Source organism: Phlebotomus argentipes, unplaced genomic scaffold (genome assembly GCF_947086385.1).
Source record: "Phlebotomus argentipes unplaced genomic scaffold, Phlebotomus argentipes genome assembly contig_15, whole genome shotgun sequence".
NCBI classification, from domain to species: domain Eukaryota; kingdom Metazoa; phylum Arthropoda; class Insecta; order Diptera; family Psychodidae; genus Phlebotomus; species Phlebotomus argentipes.
In genome coordinates this window covers 10,148,747-10,169,157 of record NW_026776181.1, presented here as the reverse complement: position 1 = coordinate 10,169,157, position 20,411 = coordinate 10,148,747, and the positions used below count along the sequence as shown (strand labels likewise).

At 43.2% G+C, this 20,411-nt stretch overlaps 7 protein-coding genes across 10 annotated transcripts; 4 read left to right on the top strand and 3 right to left on the bottom strand.

Moving 5' to 3' along the window:
* Positions 1–113: 113 nt before the first annotated feature.
* Positions 114–4,605, bottom strand: LOC132262848 (FK506-binding protein 59). Of its 2 annotated transcripts, none has more exons than XM_059762288.1 (3): positions 3,408–4,604; positions 381–518; positions 114–247 (listed from the first exon to the last, which is right to left on the bottom strand). In XM_059762288.1, exons 1-3 carry the CDS (start codon positions 4,479–4,481, stop codon positions 119–121), a joined length of 1,341 nt encoding a protein of 446 aa, XP_059618271.1. In that variant the 5' UTR covers positions 4,482–4,604; the 3' UTR covers positions 114–118. The 2 variants fall into 2 exon arrangements, with proteins under 2 accessions (XP_059618271.1, XP_059618272.1); XM_059762289.1 differs by having other exon boundaries at positions 130–325; positions 3,408–4,605.
* LOC132262849 (transcription initiation factor TFIID subunit 11-like) lies at positions 934–3,382 on the top strand. Its single transcript, XM_059762290.1, has 3 exons — positions 934–1,168; positions 1,257–1,424; positions 2,396–3,382. The coding sequence occupies exons 1-3, from the start codon at positions 1,118–1,120 to the stop codon at positions 3,362–3,364; spliced, it is 1,188 nt and encodes a 395-aa protein (XP_059618273.1). The 5' UTR covers positions 934–1,117; the 3' UTR covers positions 3,365–3,382.
* Positions 4,606–4,727: 122 nt separating the features above from the next.
* On the top strand, positions 4,728–6,080 carry LOC132262851 (delta(3,5)-Delta(2,4)-dienoyl-CoA isomerase, mitochondrial-like). Of its 3 annotated transcripts, none has more exons than XM_059762295.1 (2): positions 4,728–4,745; positions 5,115–6,080. In XM_059762295.1, the coding sequence occupies exon 2, from the start codon at positions 5,144–5,146 to the stop codon at positions 5,972–5,974; it is 831 nt and encodes a 276-aa protein (XP_059618278.1). In that variant the 5' UTR covers positions 4,728–4,745; positions 5,115–5,143; the 3' UTR covers positions 5,975–6,080. The 3 variants fall into 3 exon arrangements, with proteins under 3 accessions (XP_059618278.1, XP_059618277.1, XP_059618275.1); XM_059762294.1 differs by lacking the exon at positions 4,728–4,745 and adding an exon at positions 4,841–4,949; XM_059762292.1 differs by lacking the exon at positions 4,728–4,745 and adding an exon at positions 4,914–5,062.
* Positions 6,081–6,157: 77 nt separating this feature from the next.
* LOC132262847 (cytosolic carboxypeptidase 6) lies at positions 6,158–9,130 on the top strand. The gene is made up of 5 exons (XM_059762287.1): positions 6,158–6,195; positions 6,565–6,621; positions 7,165–8,093; positions 8,158–8,473; positions 8,529–9,130. The coding sequence occupies exons 2-5, from the start codon at positions 6,615–6,617 to the stop codon at positions 9,128–9,130; spliced, it is 1,854 nt and encodes a 617-aa protein (XP_059618270.1). The 5' UTR covers positions 6,158–6,195; positions 6,565–6,614.
* LOC132262850 (NADH-cytochrome b5 reductase-like) lies at positions 9,034–10,123 on the bottom strand. Its single transcript, XM_059762291.1, has one exon. It carries the CDS (start codon positions 10,101–10,103, stop codon positions 9,138–9,140), a length of 966 nt encoding a protein of 321 aa, XP_059618274.1. The 5' UTR covers positions 10,104–10,123; the 3' UTR covers positions 9,034–9,137.
* A 111-nt stretch (positions 10,124–10,234) lies between these two features.
* LOC132262846 (DNA mismatch repair protein spellchecker 1) lies at positions 10,235–20,396 on the bottom strand. Its single transcript, XM_059762286.1, has 5 exons — positions 20,247–20,396; positions 20,125–20,174; positions 12,772–13,008; positions 10,747–12,710; positions 10,235–10,685 (listed from the first exon to the last, which is right to left on the bottom strand). The coding sequence occupies exons 1-5, from the start codon at positions 20,281–20,283 to the stop codon at positions 10,244–10,246; spliced, it is 2,730 nt and encodes a 909-aa protein (XP_059618269.1). The 5' UTR covers positions 20,284–20,396; the 3' UTR covers positions 10,235–10,243.
* On the top strand, positions 13,484–20,327 carry LOC132262845 (trichohyalin). Its single transcript, XM_059762284.1, has 5 exons — positions 13,484–13,513; positions 14,095–14,228; positions 14,298–19,512; positions 19,572–19,763; positions 19,823–20,327. Exons 2-5 carry the CDS (start codon positions 14,113–14,115, stop codon positions 20,027–20,029), a joined length of 5,730 nt encoding a protein of 1,909 aa, XP_059618267.1. The 5' UTR covers positions 13,484–13,513; positions 14,095–14,112; the 3' UTR covers positions 20,030–20,327.
* Positions 20,397–20,411: the final 15 nt, after the last annotated feature.

The window sequence follows — 20,411 nt, the reverse complement described above, 5'->3', positions numbered from 1 at the left end:
TACAGTGTTTTCACCTCTTCGTAATGGAATTTTAACACGCACAGATATTTTTAGGGTATAAAAAATGCATCGACAATTTTGAGATTAAGAGAAAGTGAATCCTTCGCATGAAACCATCTTACTTATCATCAACATTGTCCAGCATGACAATGTTGGGATGAACGTTCTTCATGGTGTCTTCAGGAGCATTCCACTCGCCGCATGACGACAGAACGTCCGTGTTCTGATTCCGCTCGGATTCCTCTCGCTTTTGGTTGCGTGAATGAAGAAGTGTGTCAGATTCAATGATGAGGATGCAGAGTTTTTGGGTAGAACACACACTTTACTAATGTAACATGGGAAAATTAATTAATTGGTGAAAAAGGATGAGCTTTTCATACCTGTTTGTCAGCATTGGCAAACTTCGTAAACATGTTCGCATAGATTTTCCTCTCTTTCTCATTGGCTTCCCTTAGTTTATGCTTGAGCAGAGTGATTTGATTCTGTGCCGCCTTGTTTGATGGTTCCAATTGCTGAACCTGCAAATTGAGGCACAAAGACTTAATTTTGGGCGTTCATCAGAAATTAGAGTTTGAAAGTTGAACAGTCGATATATTCCACCCTCTGCAAATTCTAATAATAATCACTCCACCAGTCAATGAAATGCCTACTCAAGAAGAGTCTTTGTGTCCAAATCACTCGTTTTATCTGCTGAGCAAAATGTACAAAGTGTATTAGTATCTCGCTAGCCCACTATTTCAGATTGCATGACTGCATTGAAAACAACACACCTGTAATCACAAGCGAATGATTAAATAGGTTAGCTATTCACAAATTGCAAGCCATGAGATGGGCGAGACACGAATTATCATCTCAGCACACTCTATGGAATAAATTGTTTTACGAAGTGGGAAAATTGCATCTAAACTAGATGCTCGGGCTCTAACTTGATGGTATTTCGTTGTGAACCATTGAGTGAAGTGCATCGTTTTCCAAAATAGGATTTACATTCGCAATCAGTCACAACTTCATAATCCCAAGTTATCAAATAGTGCCGACAATATAGGATTATACTATGGAATATTTAGAAAAGTGATATGAATTTTAAAAGTTCAACACAAAATTGCATATGTAAAATATGTACCACAAGTTTAATCTACTTCTCTTTTGCTTAACAATATATTCTCAGGTACTTTACATTCTGCTTGTCATGTGATAGTTACGTGATACAACAAAAATTCATTCCATCTGTCCTTAAAACAACCCCTTAATTGTAGTTCTCAATCGTGGTTCACGGTGAAGATGAATTGCGACATACAATCAAAAAAAAGAAGGGTAGTCAGAAGAAGCCAGGGCAGTCGCAGCAGGTGAAAACTCCCACAGTGTGCATAGTTCCAATTCCTCTGCAAGCCTACCAACCATCCTATGTTCACTCAGGAGATCAGGTAATACATCTCAAGAGCAAATGCAAGATTTCTCATCAATGGTGCAAAGCAAATTAACTACTTTCCAAACAAATAATTCGCGATTCACTCAAGTGATTATTGTGTGTTGGAAATTTTTTTTTTAAAAATCAGTACATTGCGTTCGATAAAAACAATAAGATGTGAGCGGCAATAAAATCTTAAGTATTTGCATTTTAAAAGAAATTTCAGAAAACTGAACTCCATAAGAGCTTTCACATTAGTTTTGGTTGCACAAAATATCTACTCATATTAATAGAAAGTGAAAGAGATTCAAGGATTTCCACACTGAAATAACATCAAAGTGATAAGAATGATAAATTTAGTCCAGTAATCTCGATTCCATTAAAATTATCTGAAGATTTATTCCTCAAACATTTCATGTTCATAAACCTCAGTATTATGACATAGAATACCCGCGAGCAATAACTAGGCTATAAAATTGCATAGTGAGATTTTTTTATCCTTTCTCTTTCATGATGCACTAATAGGTTAGATAAAATTATAATGACGATAATTAACACTTTGCTCTGTGATTCACACCGTGTAAATGGAATGAGTATTTAATTGGCAATTAATCTTTCGTTTCTTACATAAATATGTTATAAGGTATTTGTGAGCACAATAAAATATTTGACAGAAGAATACAGTAATCGATATCAGAATTTAACAGTGCTTTGTAATCTTTTTATCATCTGAACCAAAGAAATGTTTGCAGGCGATCCGTTGAAAACCATTGAATGCAACACACATTCAAGAAAATCGAAAGTTAAAAAAAATTAACACAATTAAGATCACAAACCGCTTTGATTCATTACACCACGTTAAAATCATCAGATATGTTTTCACGATAAAACACTACAATTATTTTTCGCTTGAGATCAGATCATTTCAAAAACGCATAACTACAATGAGAAATTCTGGGAATCAACTAATTAATTTTCTCTATGCAGTTTCAGCACTCATACATTGGATCCAATCAGGAACTGCGGAAGAAGGGAAAACCAACCATGGCTGAAATGAACGGATGTGTGGTTGTGACGCCTTTGCCACCAACTAGCCACACTCTTGATAACGCTGATAACGCCTCTGGCCCTGGGCAGGCGCTCAAGAAGAAGAAACCCGCGATATTCAAACCACACAAGATCAAGAGGAAGAAGAAGAGAAAGAAGATTCAGGCACAAGTCATGGCTCAACTGGAAAGTGATCTGGGCATGGCGTTTAAGGACCTCATGACGAGTCTTGACTATTTCTGGCCCAAGTTGCAGATCACCTTCACCACGGGAACGGCATCGATTGGACACAACATCTTCACCGGAATCGTGCCACTCATGGCAGCTGGGCTGAAGCTGAAGAAGATCCTGTTCTTCATGATGGATCCCATGTTCAGCAGTATGATGTACTCTCTGGGCTATGGAAGCAGCTATCGTCCGAAATTGAAGTCATCCGAGAGTGGGAACGAAGAGGTGCAAGATCAGGAGGCGCAGGACAACAACCAAGACGCCAGCACATATGCAGATCAATCAGATGCGCCAGGATATTCAGAGGAGGGGGATGAAGATGAGGAAGAGGCTGAGGATGACTCTGAAGAGCAAGACGACGAGGACGAAGAAGATGATGAGAAAGAGGAGTACGAGGGTGAAGAGGAGGATTCAGAAGAGGCATCGGACGACAGCGACGTCGTTGACACAGAACCTCTTGATGCAAATGACGATGGGAACATTGATTATCCTTCTAAGGACAGTGCCGAGGTCAATTTGAGGCCCAAAAAGAAGAAAAAGAAATCAGATGGTTTTATGGGTGGACTGGAAGAAATCTGGGATGGTATGGTTGAAGGTTTTGACGATTTGGCAATGACTGATCAGCAGTATAGATCGCATAGATCAGCGCGGAATCTTCCAATTCCAGAGAAGAGAGTGTAAGATTTTTGTAAATAAAACTAGTCTAAATTAAGACAAAACTCACCTCTTGGAAGTCTTTCATCGCCGCTTCTAGATTGCCTAGACTCATGAAGGCCTGCCCTCGTCTGTAGAACGCCTTCACGGAAGTCTGGTCAATCTCGAGGACGGAGTCGCAGGCCTGCTTGACCTCAAACGGATCCTCCAGCTTCTGGTAGCACAGCGCTTTGTTAAGGTACACAGCAGTCTTGAGTGCCTTGGCGTCTTCGGCCGGGCAGTTGGAAAGGTAATCGTTGCTCCTCTTCAGCATCTTAATGGCCACTTGGTATTTCTCCTCCTTGATGTACTTGGCGCCCTTATCCTTAAACAGCTGCGCCTGCTGCAGACTCTCGGCGGTGTCCAGCTTCCACGTGTCCTGAGATCGCTCAAACTCCCTCAGCGTCACCGTGTACTCCACAGTGGCGTTCCCAGGGATGCCAAACTCCTCATTGCCATTGGCCCCGAAGGCAAATTCAGGCCTCAGGATCAGGCGAGAGGTCTCATACTGATGGAACTTCTCCAGAGCGATCTCCACACCTGACACCACACCACAAGTCGCTCCCTCGCCGAGGTCGAACTTCACTTCTCTGTCCTCAAACACGTTGTCGCCATACTTCCCCACCAGACGCACGTGCACGTGGGCAAACTCATTGGGAGTTCTCTTCTTATCGCTCGCCTTCACCACATCACGCAAAATCCCTTTGGTGCGATCCGGACTGAGATCCTCCAGCTCCCAGCTCAGCATCTCCAACTCGAATTTCAGCGTGGCATTCGGTGGAATGTTGGGCCCACTCCCTGCGGCCCCATAGGCGTACTCCGGGGCGCACGTGAGGACACACTTCTCGCCCTTCTTCATCGTCGCAACGCCCATGTCGAATGCCTTGATAACAGACTCGCGTCCCAGTTCAAATTCAAAGGGAACTCCTCGGTCCACACTAGAATCGAACTGAGTCCCGTCCAGGAGGGTGCCCGTGTAGTGCAGGGACACCCGACACCCCTTCGAGGGCAGCTCCTCGCCAACTCCTTCCTGCAGGATCAACTTCTTCACGCCTCCATCGCCGGAGAGGTCAAGCTCAGTCTCCGTCACGTTCTGCTCAGACATCTTCACTTGCACTGGGATTTGTCTCGTCTGCTCTCAATTTACTTGAATACAGAGATTTTCCGACAAGGAAGCCGCTCGATTATTATTCTGGAAGATTCACAAGCACGCGATGAGAGTTTTCGAACAACACTGTCTCGCCCGGCTGACGGGCCTTAAATAGCGAAATAAACTCCGTACAATTGCTGTGTTTGGTAGTTGAATGAGGCACTTTTCATCCGGGTCGTTCGAAAATCCAATCAGCCGTTCGGAATTTCACATAGTGAGGTTACATTTACTGTTTATATTTACATTTTTAATGCTATAACAATTCGTAAGACTTCAAATTTATCAATAAAAAAGATAAAATAGTACTCAATAGTAGTGTCCTACTTATTCCTACTGATATCACACTTGAAAGTCACGATAGTGATAAGGCAAAATTGTTTTCTGCACTTTGACTTGGACTTTGTACCTCTCTTGGCCAATTCGGTATTGCTTCTATTAATTTCTCCTTCACTATAAGTCAATTTTCTTAAGACTTTCACCACTTTCATTGATAATGCTGCGTATTTTATCACGTGCATCTGCATCGTTACCATCCAGTAAGTTTCTGCCATAACAACTTGACTTTAATAAAATATCTCTTCATCTCAGGAAGTCTTCTAAGGAGTCTCAGCAGCGCCATGTCCACATTCGCCAATTTGCAAGTCAATTCGCCCAGTCCTTTCGTCTATCACGTTGAATTGGACAATCCCAAGAAGAGCAATGCCATCAATAGCGACATGTGGAAGGCCATTGGAGAGTGTTTCGCTCACCTGCACGGAAATCCTGATTGTCGGTCAATTGTGTTGTCCGGGAGTGGAAAGAACTTCTGCGCCGGCATCGATCTCATGAGCATGATGTCTCTGGGACAAGAGTTGAGTCAGCATGAGGACGTGGGACGCAAAGGACGCGTAATGGAGCAGAAAATTCGGCAGTATCAAGATGCGATTTCATCCATTGAACACTGCGTGAAACCTGTAATTGCTGCAATTCACGGAGCGTGTGTTGGCGCTGGAGTGGACATGATCACGGCCACTGATATGCGGTATTGCAGCTCTGATGCGTGGATGCAAGTGAAAGAGGTGGAGATTGGGATGGCAGCCGATGTTGGAACTCTCCAGAGATTGCCTAAAGTCGTGGGATCACAGAGCCTTGCCAGGGAATTGTGCTTCACGGGACGAAGGATGGACAGCGAGGAGGCTCTCAAGTGTGGCCTCGTGAATCGCGTCGTGAAGACCAAGGAGGAATTATTGACACTGGCTCTCGAGACTGCCAAACAAATCGCTTCACTGAGTCCGGTGGCTGTTCAGAACACTAAGAAGAGCATCATTTACTCACTGAATCGTTCCAATCAGGAGGGATTGGATCACATTCGTGAGATAAACTGCCTGTCTCTCCAGAGTGAGGACTTCCTGAAGGCTGTAATGGCTGCAGCCACGAAAGGAGAACCAGCAGAGTTTGCCAAACTCTGAACCATAGGATGTGATTATTAATATTCTTGCATGAAGATTTTATACTGATATTAAAAAGGTGGAAGATTAACTATCTGTTTACTCATCAAACTTCATTTGGCGCCAAAATTTTCATGAATGAAATTGTATTGATTAAACAATCCTCAAGTATTTTATTTATTTGATCAAATAACAGACAAGCTGGAAAATTCGACAGGAAGTGAAGTAACGCAGAGTAAAAGGTGAATTTTTCACTCAAATTCCATCCCATCAAATTTTGTGAAGTGTTTGTCCTAAAAATGTTCAAGTGCTTCTTCAACACCCACTTAAGACGCCAAATCAAATAATATCACGCAAAGGCAGACTAATTTTTTCCATCCACCTTTCACTCTATCGAACATTCCTTCCGTCTTGATGTCTTAAGTGAAATCTATTTTCAGACATTTACTATTTCATGTGCTTTTCACTCCTTCCAAGAGTGGAAAGGAGCTCAATTTGCACCTCCTTATTGCATTTAATTCATCCAATTTCGCTTTGAAATACTTTTTTCCCCGAATAATTGCCATTCGTGTTTGCTTTTCGTCATGCTTTCACGTGCTTTTCCCTTTCAGGAGGCGCAAAGTATCCGCGAGAGGCTAATTGAGACGGACACTCGTGGAAAATGGATGGTAAGGAGTGCCAAGTCTTGAGGAGATTAACCCCGTCTCTTCATGCTCACACGAAAACGATAAATCTGGAGCAGAGCTTTTCCCATTTCTGTATATAGGGAAAGTTTCTTGCTAGCAGAATATCGCTATCAATTCTTGCGTTTAGACACCTCGCAATGTAGGTCTAATAAACGCAACATGCAATAAAGTATTTCCCTTCGAATGCGCGCTTCCGTGGGAAATGTGTGCATCATGCAATCAATTCCTTCTCACGTCGATTTCTTTAAGACACCCCAAAAGGAGGCCTGATAAAATGCCTTCGCCATTCTTCACTTTTGCCCGTAAAGTCAGTTGAAAGACAGAGCTTGAAGTGAGTAAAAGCTTCGTCACATTGGTCTTGAATTTTGGAAATACGCGAGAAAGTAATATAACAAAATGTTGTTGGGAGAAGGAATTGATCCTCTGCAGCACACTAGCATGTACCAAAGAGCCCTGGAAGGTCGCATAATTGGCCACAATTTAATGCATTTAAATTTTGACTCTTTGCATCCCTTATCTTTGCAGACAGCGAAGACAGCGATGGAGAAGGAGGTTTGGGAAACGTGAGCAGAGTCGTGATAAGACCTCCGGGGCACAGTGGAAAGGCGAAGAGAGGTCACTTGTGCTTCGATGCCGCCTTCGAGACTGGCAATCTGGGTCGAGCTGATCTTGTGGGTGAATTCGAGTATGATCTCTTCCTACGCCCCGATACTTGTAATCCACGCTATAGGTTCTGGTTCAACTTCACCGTGGACAATGTGAAGCAAGATCAGCGAGTCATTTTCAATGTGGTCAACATTAACAAGAAGCGCAATCTCTTCAAAGACGGCATGACACCTCTGGTGAAGTCTTCAGGTCGACCCAAATGGCAGAGACTTTCCAAATCCTTGGTGTTCTTCTACAAATCACCTATGCATCAAAATAACTACGTTCTCAGCTTCAGCTTTGCCTTTGATCGCGAGGATGAAGTCTATCAATTCGCCCTGGCGCCACCTTACAGCTATTCTCGTTTGCAATCCTATCTCTCGGTCTTGGAGACAAAGTTTCCTGAGCACAGATTCCAGAGAACAACACTTTGCCATAGCTTGCAAAATAGGAAGCTAGAGCTACTGACGATTGATCATGTGGAGAAGCCAGACAAAGTAGATAGCAAGAACAAGCTCAGAGTTATATTCATTTTGGCCAGAACACATTCCGGTGAGTCTCCCACGTCGTTTGTCATCCAAGGCCTCATAGAGTTCCTAATTGGCAATCATCCGATTGCCCAAATATTACGATCCAACTTTATCTTCAAAATCATACCGATGGTTAACCCTGATGGAGTGTTCCTGGGGAACAACAGGTGTAATCTTATAGGTCAGGATATGAACAGAACCTGGCACGTTGCTACTGAGTATTCACATCCAACCTTGTGGGCTACGAAAAAGTTGTTCAAAGAGTTTGATCAATCTGATGTATGACAACCAATCTTAACTACACATAAGATCTTTGTTTTTAATAAGATTTCGATATTTTCAGTGTTATCAAATTGATTTTGTCATTGATCTTCATGCTCACGCTAATTTACTAGGATCCTTCATGTACGGAAACACTTATGAGGATGTGTATAGATACGAAAGGCATCTAGTTTTTCCCAAGATTCTCTCAACCAATGCTGGAGACTGGATATCGGAGAACATGATGTTCAATGCTGACGACAAGAAGACTGGAAGCGTGCGTCGGTTTTGCTGTGAGAAACTGAGCGACAATGTAAACGCCTATTCTTTAGAAGTGTCAATGTGTGGTTTCTTCCTTAAGGGCACTCAGACCATGACTCAATACACGGACGACGGATGTAAGTTTTAAATCTCATCTCTCTGTCTGATCTGAACTGATTTTGAATATTTCAGATATGAGACTGGGCAGAAACCTAGCCCGAACGTTCTTAGAATACTATCGCTTCATAAACGTTCTGCCTGTACCTTTAACGTCGGAAGTCAGGTCGAAGCGGGGTCGGCCAAAGACTCACTGCGCTCGAGCCAGATCCAGAATTCGGCGAGAGGTGCAAACCCGTCCCAAAACTACAAGGACCTACGCGCCTATAAGCTACAAAGATCTCTCGGTTTGCTATGACAGCGATACTTCCTATGAGGGCTCTCCAATACGTAACAACTATCACGGTTATGGTTTTGGCACACGATCTACGGGAAACATTTACTTGAATCAAGATCAATTCTCTCTCTTGCACATTCAATCTTCCAAGTTCAATACGCTGGACTTCTCTAACGAATTGCGCCCGAGAGCTTCCACCAAATCTCCGCCAAGGATACGCACAGCCTTCAACAAAAACGATGACAATGTAACTCTACCTCCTAAGCCTTATCTTACTATCATTGACTTCAATCAACTGACAAGGGGTGGACTGGAACAAGCGGCTAAGACCAAGACTTCCTCCATTGATTTGCCCAAGGTTCGATCATCCAGCAAGAACAGACTTCCTTCAAAGCTATAAAACTAATTTATTTGAATACAAAAATCCTGTCTTCGTCTACAGCTAAACTCCTTAAACTATCTTTAACAGCTCTTGTGAATTTTTCTGTACCGCAAATCAGAAAATATGACGTTCTATCTCTAAACTTAACAATTTCACTTATATCCTCTCTCTGTAATCGTTTCTTGTAAATGCTTTCGCAAAACTTAACACGGCCTTCAATGTCAGTTGTTTCATGTGGCAGAAATATTGACGCATTGAAATTCCAAAATTGCTGCAAAGTCTGCACTTCATCCCGAAGGAGTGCCTCATTCATATTTCGGTAGCATGCAACGAGGTGGAGAAACGTTTCATCACTCTCGTCATTCACGATTGAAGATATAAGACTGTACAAAGGCGCTACTGCAACTCCGTGACTGAAGAAATACAGGTGACTAAAGGTATTTGGCTGATAAACTAATTCTCCATAAGGTCCTTTAAATTCAACTTCATCTCCTTCATACAATTTCGTTACAAGTTGAGTCATTTTTCCAAACCTTTCCGGTTTAAAAAGAATGTCAAATGTGAGATTCCTAGTATCTACATTAATTGGAGTATAAGGCCGGCTGAGATAGTCTCTGGATGTGTCCTTGTCATGCCGATCCTGAACTTCTATTTGAGATAGGAAATCATCTTGCTTATCGTAGAAAGTGAAATCTTTGAATATTGGATTTTGATCCTTCCTTATAGCTTTCGTGTGGCATCTTAGCTGAAGATAAGATCCTGGTGGGATTCCCAGAACACATCTCCCAGTCAATTCCTCAGATTTGCACCGAAAACTTATTGAATATACACTTGTTGCTACTTGTTTAATTGTCTCGATTGAGAATCTCACGTACTTCTCATTAAAAACATTCACAGAATTCTCTATTGATTTCCGGAAGTTTCTCGGCTTCCTGTCCAAGACACAATTATTACAACCAGAACCACAACACTCTTCCTCTTCATCATCCATCAAAGAAAATGCTTAATTTATGGATTTCTCTGTACAAAACAGTGTTTATAATCTGACAATGTCACTCTTATCAATTTAACGAAGAAAGTTAATACGAAAAATAGAAGTCAGATGTTTGAAGTTCAACAGAAAATGCCTATTCACTCAAATAACTCTGGGCAAATTGTCTTGAAATACTCATTTCCCGACTGTTTAACATTTTCCCTAATTTCATTAATAACACTTTGAATACTCTCTATTGACTCCAGTCCTGTCAATTTCTCCAGAGAACTCGTGAAGAGACTTACAGCTTCCGGATCGACGTTTGATTTCAATTCTGAGAAGTGGTCTTCAATCTCATCATAGCATTTTTGAGCCATCTTCACCACTTCCGGCGGAAAGTCTGCTAATTTGGCCACTTGTATGCCAAAGCTGTTGTCCATGAGACCTGGCTTCACTTGATACAGCAGCACAAATTTGGAGTCTTCAATCATCGCTGCCAAATGACTGTTTTTCACTGTGGAAACCGACTGAGCCAATTCTGTAATCTCATGGAAGTGTGTGGCAAATAGAGTGAAGCATTTCGTCTCTTTAGCCAAGTATCTGGAATTGAGAGAATATTATTAGATTTTTAGAAAACTACGAAAGATTTCCATGGAATTACTCAGCAATTGACCACGCAATACCACATCCATCGTAGGTCGAAGTTCCTCTGCCCAATTCATCGATAATCACTAGTGAATTCTCCGTTGCCGTGCGAATAATCCCTGAAGTCTCGATCATCTCAATCATAAATGTGCTCAACCCTTTCATGATGCAATCACTGGCTCCAATTCTCCCCAAAATCGAATCTGTGATCGAAATCTCGGCCTCATCACAGGGAACGAATGATCCCACATGCGCCAGAAGCACAGCAGATCCCACAGATCTGATGAAAGTACTCTTTCCACCCATGTTGGGTCCCGTTATTATGTACATTTGTGTCTCATCCTTTCGGAATTCAATGTCATTGGCAATGAAGTTCACATCTGACTGCATTTCCAAGCAAGGATGTCGCACTTGCTTCAAATTCAGGACTCTTTCGGCAGCAGGACGCATCTTTGGACGCACATAGGGAATTGGAGAAGTTGTAGCAGCCGCGGCGAAGCTCATGAAGCAGTCCAACTGGGCAATCAAGTGACTCAAGCATGTTAAGGGTGGCAAATAACCCAAAACCACCCGAATAACCTCCTCAACTATAGATTTCTGCTGCTCTTCATAACTCTCCCGCACTTCTTGAAAGTCCGAGTTGAGATCTCGAAGAGTATTCGTAGTGAAGCGAGCTCCACCTTTCACGGCATCAATCATGCTGTACTTCTTATTCTTCCTGATTGCGGATTCATCCTTGAGGGAGATTCTGAAGTGGTAACCAATGTGAGAGACAACGTCGAGTTTCACATCGAGATTGAGATCATTCGCCGCCTTTCGCTGCTCCTTTTTCACCCTCTCTTCAATATCATCCATTTTCTCTTTCATCGTCTGTAGTTCTTCATCGAATGAGGGATTGATTAAGTACTCTCCCTTCTCAATCCCATCCATGTCCAGGATTTTCTCCACCATTTCCTTGAGCTTGAAGAGATCCCCAAAAGTATCTTTGATGGGGTCAGTCAAGATGTTGTCCACTGTGGAGTTCTCCAACTCACTCAGCAATCGCAGCAAATTGGGAATCCTCGCAACAACTCTGTACAGTTTGTAGACATCCTGCAGAGAAGCATTCCTTCTCATAAGTTTCTTCGTCAGCATCATTATGTCGGGAATTCTCTTTAAATAATCATCATAAATCTCCTTTCTCGTGTGCACCGATTCAATAAAACACTCCACAATATCGTGTCGATCCTTAATGGCATCAATGTCCTTCAGTGGCTGCTTCAGCCATTGCGTTAGCAATCTCCTCCCCTGCATTGTGCGACAGTAGTCCAAAACTCCCAAAATACTCTGGCACTTGTATGCTTGTGAAGTTGTGGGCGTTCCTGCCTTCGGTAAGATGTTCAGAGCAGATACAGCCGCCGTGTCCAGATGCATAAATCTCTTGAGATTCATCACATTCAACTTGAAGTGACCGTAGTTGGATGAATCAGCCAGCAATTCGAGATACTTAATCCCAACATTTAGTGTTTGCAGTGCAAGTGTTTTGCTCCCACCCAGTAGAGTATTGAGATTCTCCTGCTGACCTTTCTCAAAATACAGCAGTCGATTTAAATCATCCTCAAAGTCACTCGCATTGACTGTGAACTCCTGGCGCTTTCGCACAGTCACAAAGACACCATTTCTCTCCAAAAGAGCATTGATTTTCTCATATTCTCCCTCTTTAGAGGGCAGAAGACACTCCTTAGGGCCCAGAAGAACAACAATAGCCTCCAGTTCAGTAAAGAAATCATCGTCCACGAGTTCAATAACTGAGAATAAGCGCTCTGTGGTATCAATGCAGCTCAATCCAATCATATTCTGTTGGTTCTCCTTTTTCAATTGCAGAGTCATCATCGCTGAAGTGTTCATCTGTTCATTGTTGCTGAAGAGGATGTTCTCAAATTGGATGACATTGCCAGGAGAACCTTTCATCTCGATTTCCCAGTCATTCTTGTTGCCTCCCTAGAAAGTTCATTGGGATTTGTAGAATAAAAATCCTCCAATTTACATCAAAATTTCATACCTTATTCACATAGATTTCCACTCTGTAGTTCTTCACGAGCAGTAACTCCCTAATGAAGTTCGCATAGTTATTCTTGCTGAGCACTGTGTAGGGCAGTTCTGTTTCTCCGTCATCTATAGACATGTACTTAATGCCTGCGGTTGATTTGAACACCACCTTAGCCGCCAATTCTGCATCCTCGCCGTGCAAAGAGTAGATCTCACTACGTTCGAAAATTCTCACGGTTGTTTTGGGTTTCTGCAAAGAAAACAGAGACATTTTTTTTTAGAATTCTGCGAAGTGATTCACTTTTTGTTGTTTCCATCTTCTAGGAAATCCTTAGGCTCTCAAATTAGAATGCATCGCGCGGATGTAAATCTCCCACACTTGGTCAACATATATTAGCAGTTCAAAAGGAGAAAAAGTCAATTTGGTGCACTTCATGGGATTTTATTTTGGGATATTGTGACAACGATGACCACTCTATGCTAGTATATAGAGAAGCTTGTGTTGTCCGGAAAGGAAAGCCCACAAGTGATGCTGAAAATTCACAAGAGACACTCCGAGAGGGTGTTAAAATCATTCGACCTACATGTGTGCGTCTTTGTAGTTCACGAGCAAACGGGAGTGACATGTTATTTTATAAATAAAGTTCCAAAGACGATTTTCACTCAGTTCACGTTCGGATTTCGACCAAGTCACTTGATAAAAGTGAAAATCAGTCCGTTGAGTGTTTAAGTCTATCTCCCAAGAAACCCATTTTGTGAGTGTCTTCGTTGATTCATTAACCAATTAACAATGAGATTTTCCTGGCAAATCATTTTTTCCCCAATGTGACAATAAACAATTTGCGAAATACTACTGATAACTGACCTCTGGGTTTATCTCTGTTTTTATGTATACATATTTTTTACTACTGAATGCAATTGAGTGACGATAAGGGATATGAACAATGCTTGTCACTCTTTTTCCTTCTTCAGCATTGGTGATCTTTATAATAAAATGTGAATAATTGTGGTCTAAATTTAGTGTCCCGCAAGATTTCTTTTCTGAATGAAAACGTGATATATTTAGAAATATACATCCTATATAGAAGTGATGTGGAAAAAGCAAAAGCAAGAAAAGATTCACTCAAACTTTTGAAGAGTATCGCTTGAGATCGAGTTCCGATCTTCCAACTGTGTGTCGGCACTCTCTTTAGTTGAATCTCATGTGTGAAAAAGATGATTTATTTACTGCTTCATTCCACTTGATTTTCAGCCAGGAGCGTGTGTGGCATTTCTTTGATATGATGAGGCGTGAGATGATTAACCTCTCATCAGAGTCACTTTTTGTTATTTACAGGAACTTTCGGGAGTTGAAATGAGGTTTTGCCGAAATGGCCACTATTTCTTACTGGCCCTGAATATCATCTTTGCATCCATTGCAATATCAGTCGGAGATGATGTGGGACAACAGCGAGTGCAACCTGAATCTCAGTATTTATCACTGCTCTTTATTGCATGATCCACAATTCCACATTCACAAATTGTTCTTCTTTTCTTTAGTCTGTATTCTCAGGAGGTTCAAGAGATCGCCGATCGACTTCGCGCTGAATATAATGCTGCCATTGCCAGCTCCCCGTCAAAGTATCCCCACCAAGTGAGCGGCAGCTATGCCGAACAGTATCGCACCTCCGGCAGAGGCTGTGGCGATGCTGGCTGCGCCACTTCAGTTACATCAAAGGTCACCCATTCCTCCAACTTTGACGCTAAAACCCAGGCCGAAGTGGATGCCATGGCGAAGGAAATGGCCCAGGAAATCATCAAAGACATGCAGACAGGCAAGCTGCAATACAGTCAGATTTCGCAGCCCAACTGGTTCGAGCAAAGAGCAGCCCAGGAGTTGGAGGCTGTCAACAGCGGCATAAGGCAGTCCCAATCCCAGAGCCAATCCCAATACATGGGCTCTTCGGGTAGGTACCAGCAGCAGCAACAGCAGCAGTCGAGCTACGGGTCCTACTACAAGCCACAGTCGAGTTATGTGTCACAGACCAACATTCACGACTCATCACACACTGTCGTCACTCATCGGCCGCAAGTCACCTCCGCCCGTCATCACGTCTATGATCATCTCTACGAGGAGCGCTTGCCAAATTACCAACAGCCGCACATGATTCACACCAACATCGAGAATGACTATGGTGACACTCAAGTTCAGCAGCAGATTTTCAACCAAGATGGCCACACTTATCATCGCGTCCCAATCGTCATTCGCCCAGGATCCGGATCAGTTCAGGTCAACTACACCGTCAGCACATATAATCGCAGTGCTGATGGCGCCAGAGGCACTCCGAACACCCACGTTCTCACCTTCAACAGGAATTTCACCGAAGAGAACAAAAGAGAGCAAATCCAGTCGATTCTCGAAGAAATTACCAGACTCAATAAGAGCCAATTGCATGGGATAGACAATCTACTCTCGTCCTTGGTCATCGAGATCGACGACACAAACCTCGAGGGCAATAAGCAAGAGATTCAAGAGGAAATCTACAAACTTATACAACAAATTAGAAACCAAACGTCTTACAACACAGCTTGGCATTATCCATATTCTGGAAATCGGGTCACTGAAGAGGATTTGCTTTATCAAGAAGTTCAAGAGCTCATAAGGAATTTCTCACATATGATGAGAACTCCAGAGCCTAGACCACAAAACACCCTCTCGACCTACATTATGTCCATTCAACATTCTCTAAGCGAGGAGGAACGTCGCACTCAATCTATCGTCATCCAAGAGGAGATAAAGCGCTTAACAGAAGACATCAGAACTTGGGTCAATCGTCAGGGTGTCAGTGAAGAGCAGCGAAGGTATGAAATCTTCGCTCTCCAGCAAGAAGTTGATAGACTTCGACGAATCTTAACTGAATGGAATGTCCAACAATTCGTTCCAACGGCAAATGTTGGTCAAGTTTCCTCCCACATCATCCAAATTGAACACACTCTCAACCAAGAGGAAAAACAAAGACAAACGGCTATTATTCAAGAGGAGATTGAGCGACTCAGACACGAGATGGAAAGGTGGCAAAGACACAACACAGGAAATGCCCAACAACGTCAGCAGCAGATAAATTCGATCTGGAAAGAGATCAACACCCTCAATCATATTATAGAGGATTGGAAATCCAATCAGGTGAATTATCAGGAAACTCCATTGTCCACTTACATCGTCACAATAGAGAATACTTTGACTGAACAGGAAAAGAATGAGCAAACTCAAGTGATTCAGGATGAGATCCGAAGACTCCGTCATGAGATGGAGCACTTCAGCAGGATGTCCACGGACAATGAACACAGGCGCCAAGATCAGATTCTTGAGTGTCGTCAGGAAATTAATAAACTCACGAGAATCATTGAGGACTGGAAGGCAACAAAACCCACCTTGACGCCTGAGAATCAGCTCTCCACTCACATCATCACCATTGAGAACAACTTGACTGAAGAGGACAAATCTTATCAGAGTCAAGTCATCAACACTGAAATCCAGAGACTAAGAACTGAGCTGGAAAGATGGAAACACTTGCAACACGTCAATGAGGATAAGAGGACAGATCAGATTAATCTCATACGGCAAGAGATCAACAAACTCACGGAGATCATTGAAGAGTGGAAAGAAACTAGAGCCACTTTGCAGCCTGAGAATCTCATGTCTCAGCATATCATCACCATTGAAAAAACCTTCACTGAAGAGGACAAGGAGCGGCAATCAGTTCAGATTCTGACTGAAATTGAGCGCCTTCGCCAAGAGCTCGAGCGCTGGAAGCAATTGCACCATGTCAATGAGGACAAGCGAATGGATCAGATAAATCTTATTCGCCAGGAGATGAATAAACTCACTGAGATTGTTGAGGAGTGGAAAGAGACTCGACCAACTATTGTTCCGGGCAATCAACTCTCCCATCAGATCATCACTATTGAGAAGTCCTTCACAGAAGAGGACAGAAGTCGGGAAAATGCAGTGATTCAGGAAGAGATAAATCGTCTGCGTCAGGAACTCAATCGATGGTCTCATATGCAGAATGTCCAGGAAGAAAAAAGACAGAGTCAAATAGGATTGATTAAGAATGAGATTAGCAAACTCACAGAAATTGTCGAAGAATGGCGGGAAAGTAGACCAACAATCACTGATCAGAATAGACTCTCCACGCATTTCATCAAGATTGAAAACTCCTTGAATGAGGAAGAGAAGGTGGAACAGAACAGTGTCATTCAGCAAGAGATTGCTCGCCTCCGAGAAGAGCTGCAAAAGTGGACGAGGCTTCATCATGTTAATGAGCAGGAAAGGCAAGATCAAATTCACTTGATTCGACAAGAAATCAATAAACTTTCCGAAATTGTGGAGCACTGGAAGGAGACTCGCCCCACACTGACAGCACAGAATCAGCTCTCCACACACATTGTTACGATCGAGAGGAATCTAACAGAAGAGGACAAGACGCACCAGACAAGAGTGATTCAGGATGAAATCAATCGCTTGAGGCAGGAATTGCACAGATGGACTCAGATGGCGAATGTCAATGAAGAAAGACGTCAGGATCAGATACTCATGATCAGAACGGAGATTAAGAAGCTCACGGAAATTGTTGAGGATTGGCGACAAACCAGACCAACTCTTACTGTTGAAAATCAGCTTTCCACACAAATCATCGTCAAGGAGAACACCATGACAGAAGAGGAAAAAGTACAACAAAGCGCAGTGATTCAGGCAGAGATTCAGAGACTTAGGCTGGAATTGGAGCGCTGGAGGAGACTCCAGAATGTCAACACGGACAAGCAACATCAGCAAATCACAATGATCCAGGAAGAAATTCAACGCCTTACTGAGATTGTCAATGATTGGAATTCCAGTCAGATAACCATCATCCCAGGAAAGCAAATGTCCCTGCACATCATTTCCGTGGAGAACACATTGACAGAGGAGGATAAGCGTCAACAGACGGGATTAATCCAAGCAGAGATCACGAGGCTTCAGCAGGAATTAGAGAGATGGAATCACTTGACTCATGTGAACAATCAGAAGAAGCAACAGCAAATCTTCGCCATTTGGCAGGAAATTAACGCGCTGACGAGGATCCTCGAGGACTGGAGAAGCACTCAAGTGCCTGGACCTGAAAATCTCCTCTCCACTCACATCATAGCCATTGAAAACACACTCACTGAGGATGAGAAGCTCCTGCAAACAGTGATTATTAAGGATGAAATTGCTCGACTGAAGGATGATCTCGAGAAATGGACGAGAGCCACTACAGAAAATCAGGAAGTGCGACAGAGAGAAATGTCATGGATTCGCTTGGAGATTAACAAGCTGCAGGAAATTCTCAAAAACTGGCAATTGACAGAATCTCAGAAATCTGGAGGTCTTCTATCGGCCCACATTCTTTCTATAGAGCACACTTTAACTGAGGAACAGAAGCAGCGTCAGGTCATAGTAATTAAGGAGGAACTGGTGAGACTCAGACAGGAACTGGATAAATGGAAGCGTCAGGGAAATATCAATCGTGAGGATAGAGAACAGCAAATCTTCTGGATTCGCCAGGAGATCAACAAGCTTAATGAGATTCTGGCCAATTGGAAGGCTAAGGATGCAATTGGAAGTGGAGGTCAACTTTCCACCTATATCCTCTCCATCGAGCACTCCCTGACTGCTGAGCAGAAAGAGGATTACGTCAAAAGGATAAACGAGGAATTGGCCAAACTCAACAGAGAACTGCAGTCGTGGAATCTCCATCAGGGAAATCAAGTTGAAAAGCAGACCAATATGGGATTGATTCAGGAGGAAATTCGAGTGCTCTCAAAGATCCTCGAAGATTGGAGGTTAGAGAAAATCTCACTGGACTTCAGCAAACTCTCTTCTCACATTCTTATTCTGGATCACACGCTGACTGCTGAGGAGTTGGAACAGAGAGAGAAATTAATAAGGCAGGATATCAGGAGACTCAGAGGAGAGTATCAGAAGTGGTCCAGTCAGAGGAATATGGAGGAGAGCGAGAGGCAGCGTCTCTTGCGATACATTCAGCAGGAGATTGACCTCCTCAACCACATTTTGGAGGAATGGCAACGCCGATCCAACAGTGTCACTCTTCTGTCCCAGTTCATTCGTTCAATCGAACAGAGACTCAACAATGAGAGCAAGTACTTCTACTCCCTCTTGATCATTCAGGAAATTGAGCGCCTCCAGCGCGAGGGTGCACGCTGGAACAAGGCTCATGAGAGTGAGAGGCAATCCTTGTGGTATATCGAGTCCGATCATGGAAACACTGGCTTCCAGGATGTCAAGCAAAGACAACTCCGGCTGATGCACGATGAGGTTCACAGGTTGGCTCAAATTCTCAGGGAGTGGGGATGGAGAAAGACCACTGCCGGCCGATGGATTCACCCCATCTACACACAGTACACTGACTTGGGCAGCCGATATCCCACTGTCTTCATCCACAACAAGAATGGATCCGGTTCCCATCGTCCACCACAGAATCCCATCAACAAGAATCGCGGAGATCAGCCGCCGCAGATGTTTGAGGATGACTACTTCTCCGAGGAGGATCTTGAAGTGGAACCGGGAATTGGATTGTATCCTGTGAAGCCTGAGATTCAACTCCAAACCACACTGGCTCCTATTAGACTACCTCCTCCGCAACCCATTCCCGTGGTGGTGCCCCAGAGCCAGCGAGAGTACAGAAGGAGGGAGTACAAGAAGACAACTATCACGACCAATCAGCAGGTTGTTGTGAGTATTTCTGCTGTTCAGTTATACAATTTGGGTCTATTTGTTCACTCCATTTTCAGCCGCAATTTCAATTATCTGCCTCAGCCAGTGCTTCGGCTTATGGAGGGCAAAGTCAATTCCCTTCCGGATGGGTAACTCCCAGAATTGCAGCCCAGGATGGAAACTATGATCATTTGGAAAGCATGGCCCACACCCAGACACAAGCTTCAGCCAGGGCGACAAGATTCAATCGTCAAGGAGTCACTGGACAGGTGCAAATCCCCAGCTTCCTACACAAATACTTCTCCCTGACACAATACATTCTTTTCAGGAACCCAGAGGCGAGGAACTTGATCTGCAACAGCAGACAATTGATTGGTCAGATGACACGGAGGATTTGAGTCAGAAATATCAGAATCCTGTGGAATATGATGAGGATCTTCAGGCGGTGGTCAAGGAAATCACACAAACCACAACCACGGAGACTCCTGGATTTTGGAAGCGACTCGGCGAGAAGGCCAAGAGTGTTTTCGGTTGATTTGTAGTGTGCAAAATAATTCTTGTGCTTCATCAACTAATGAGCATTATTGAGTAATTAATAAAGTTTATACTAATGATGTCCGGAACACTCACCTCGCCCAGGGAGTGGAAGAATTTGATGAAATTCCTCTGCTGAATTTTGTCTGTAATACATTTCGGTACAAGATTTAAAACCACAATTCTTTCTGCAGAAAGACATTGAATTTAGTACATACCGAGATTCAAAGGGTGCAGAGGCTTCACATTAGCCATTGTGCGTGGAAAAATCACTTAAGATAGCGTAAATACAAGATAAACTGGGATTTTCGGGATACCAAGAAAGCGTCTTTCGCCAGAAATGTTGGGTTATGTTGACAAGCTGCCCGCCACACGCATCGCCT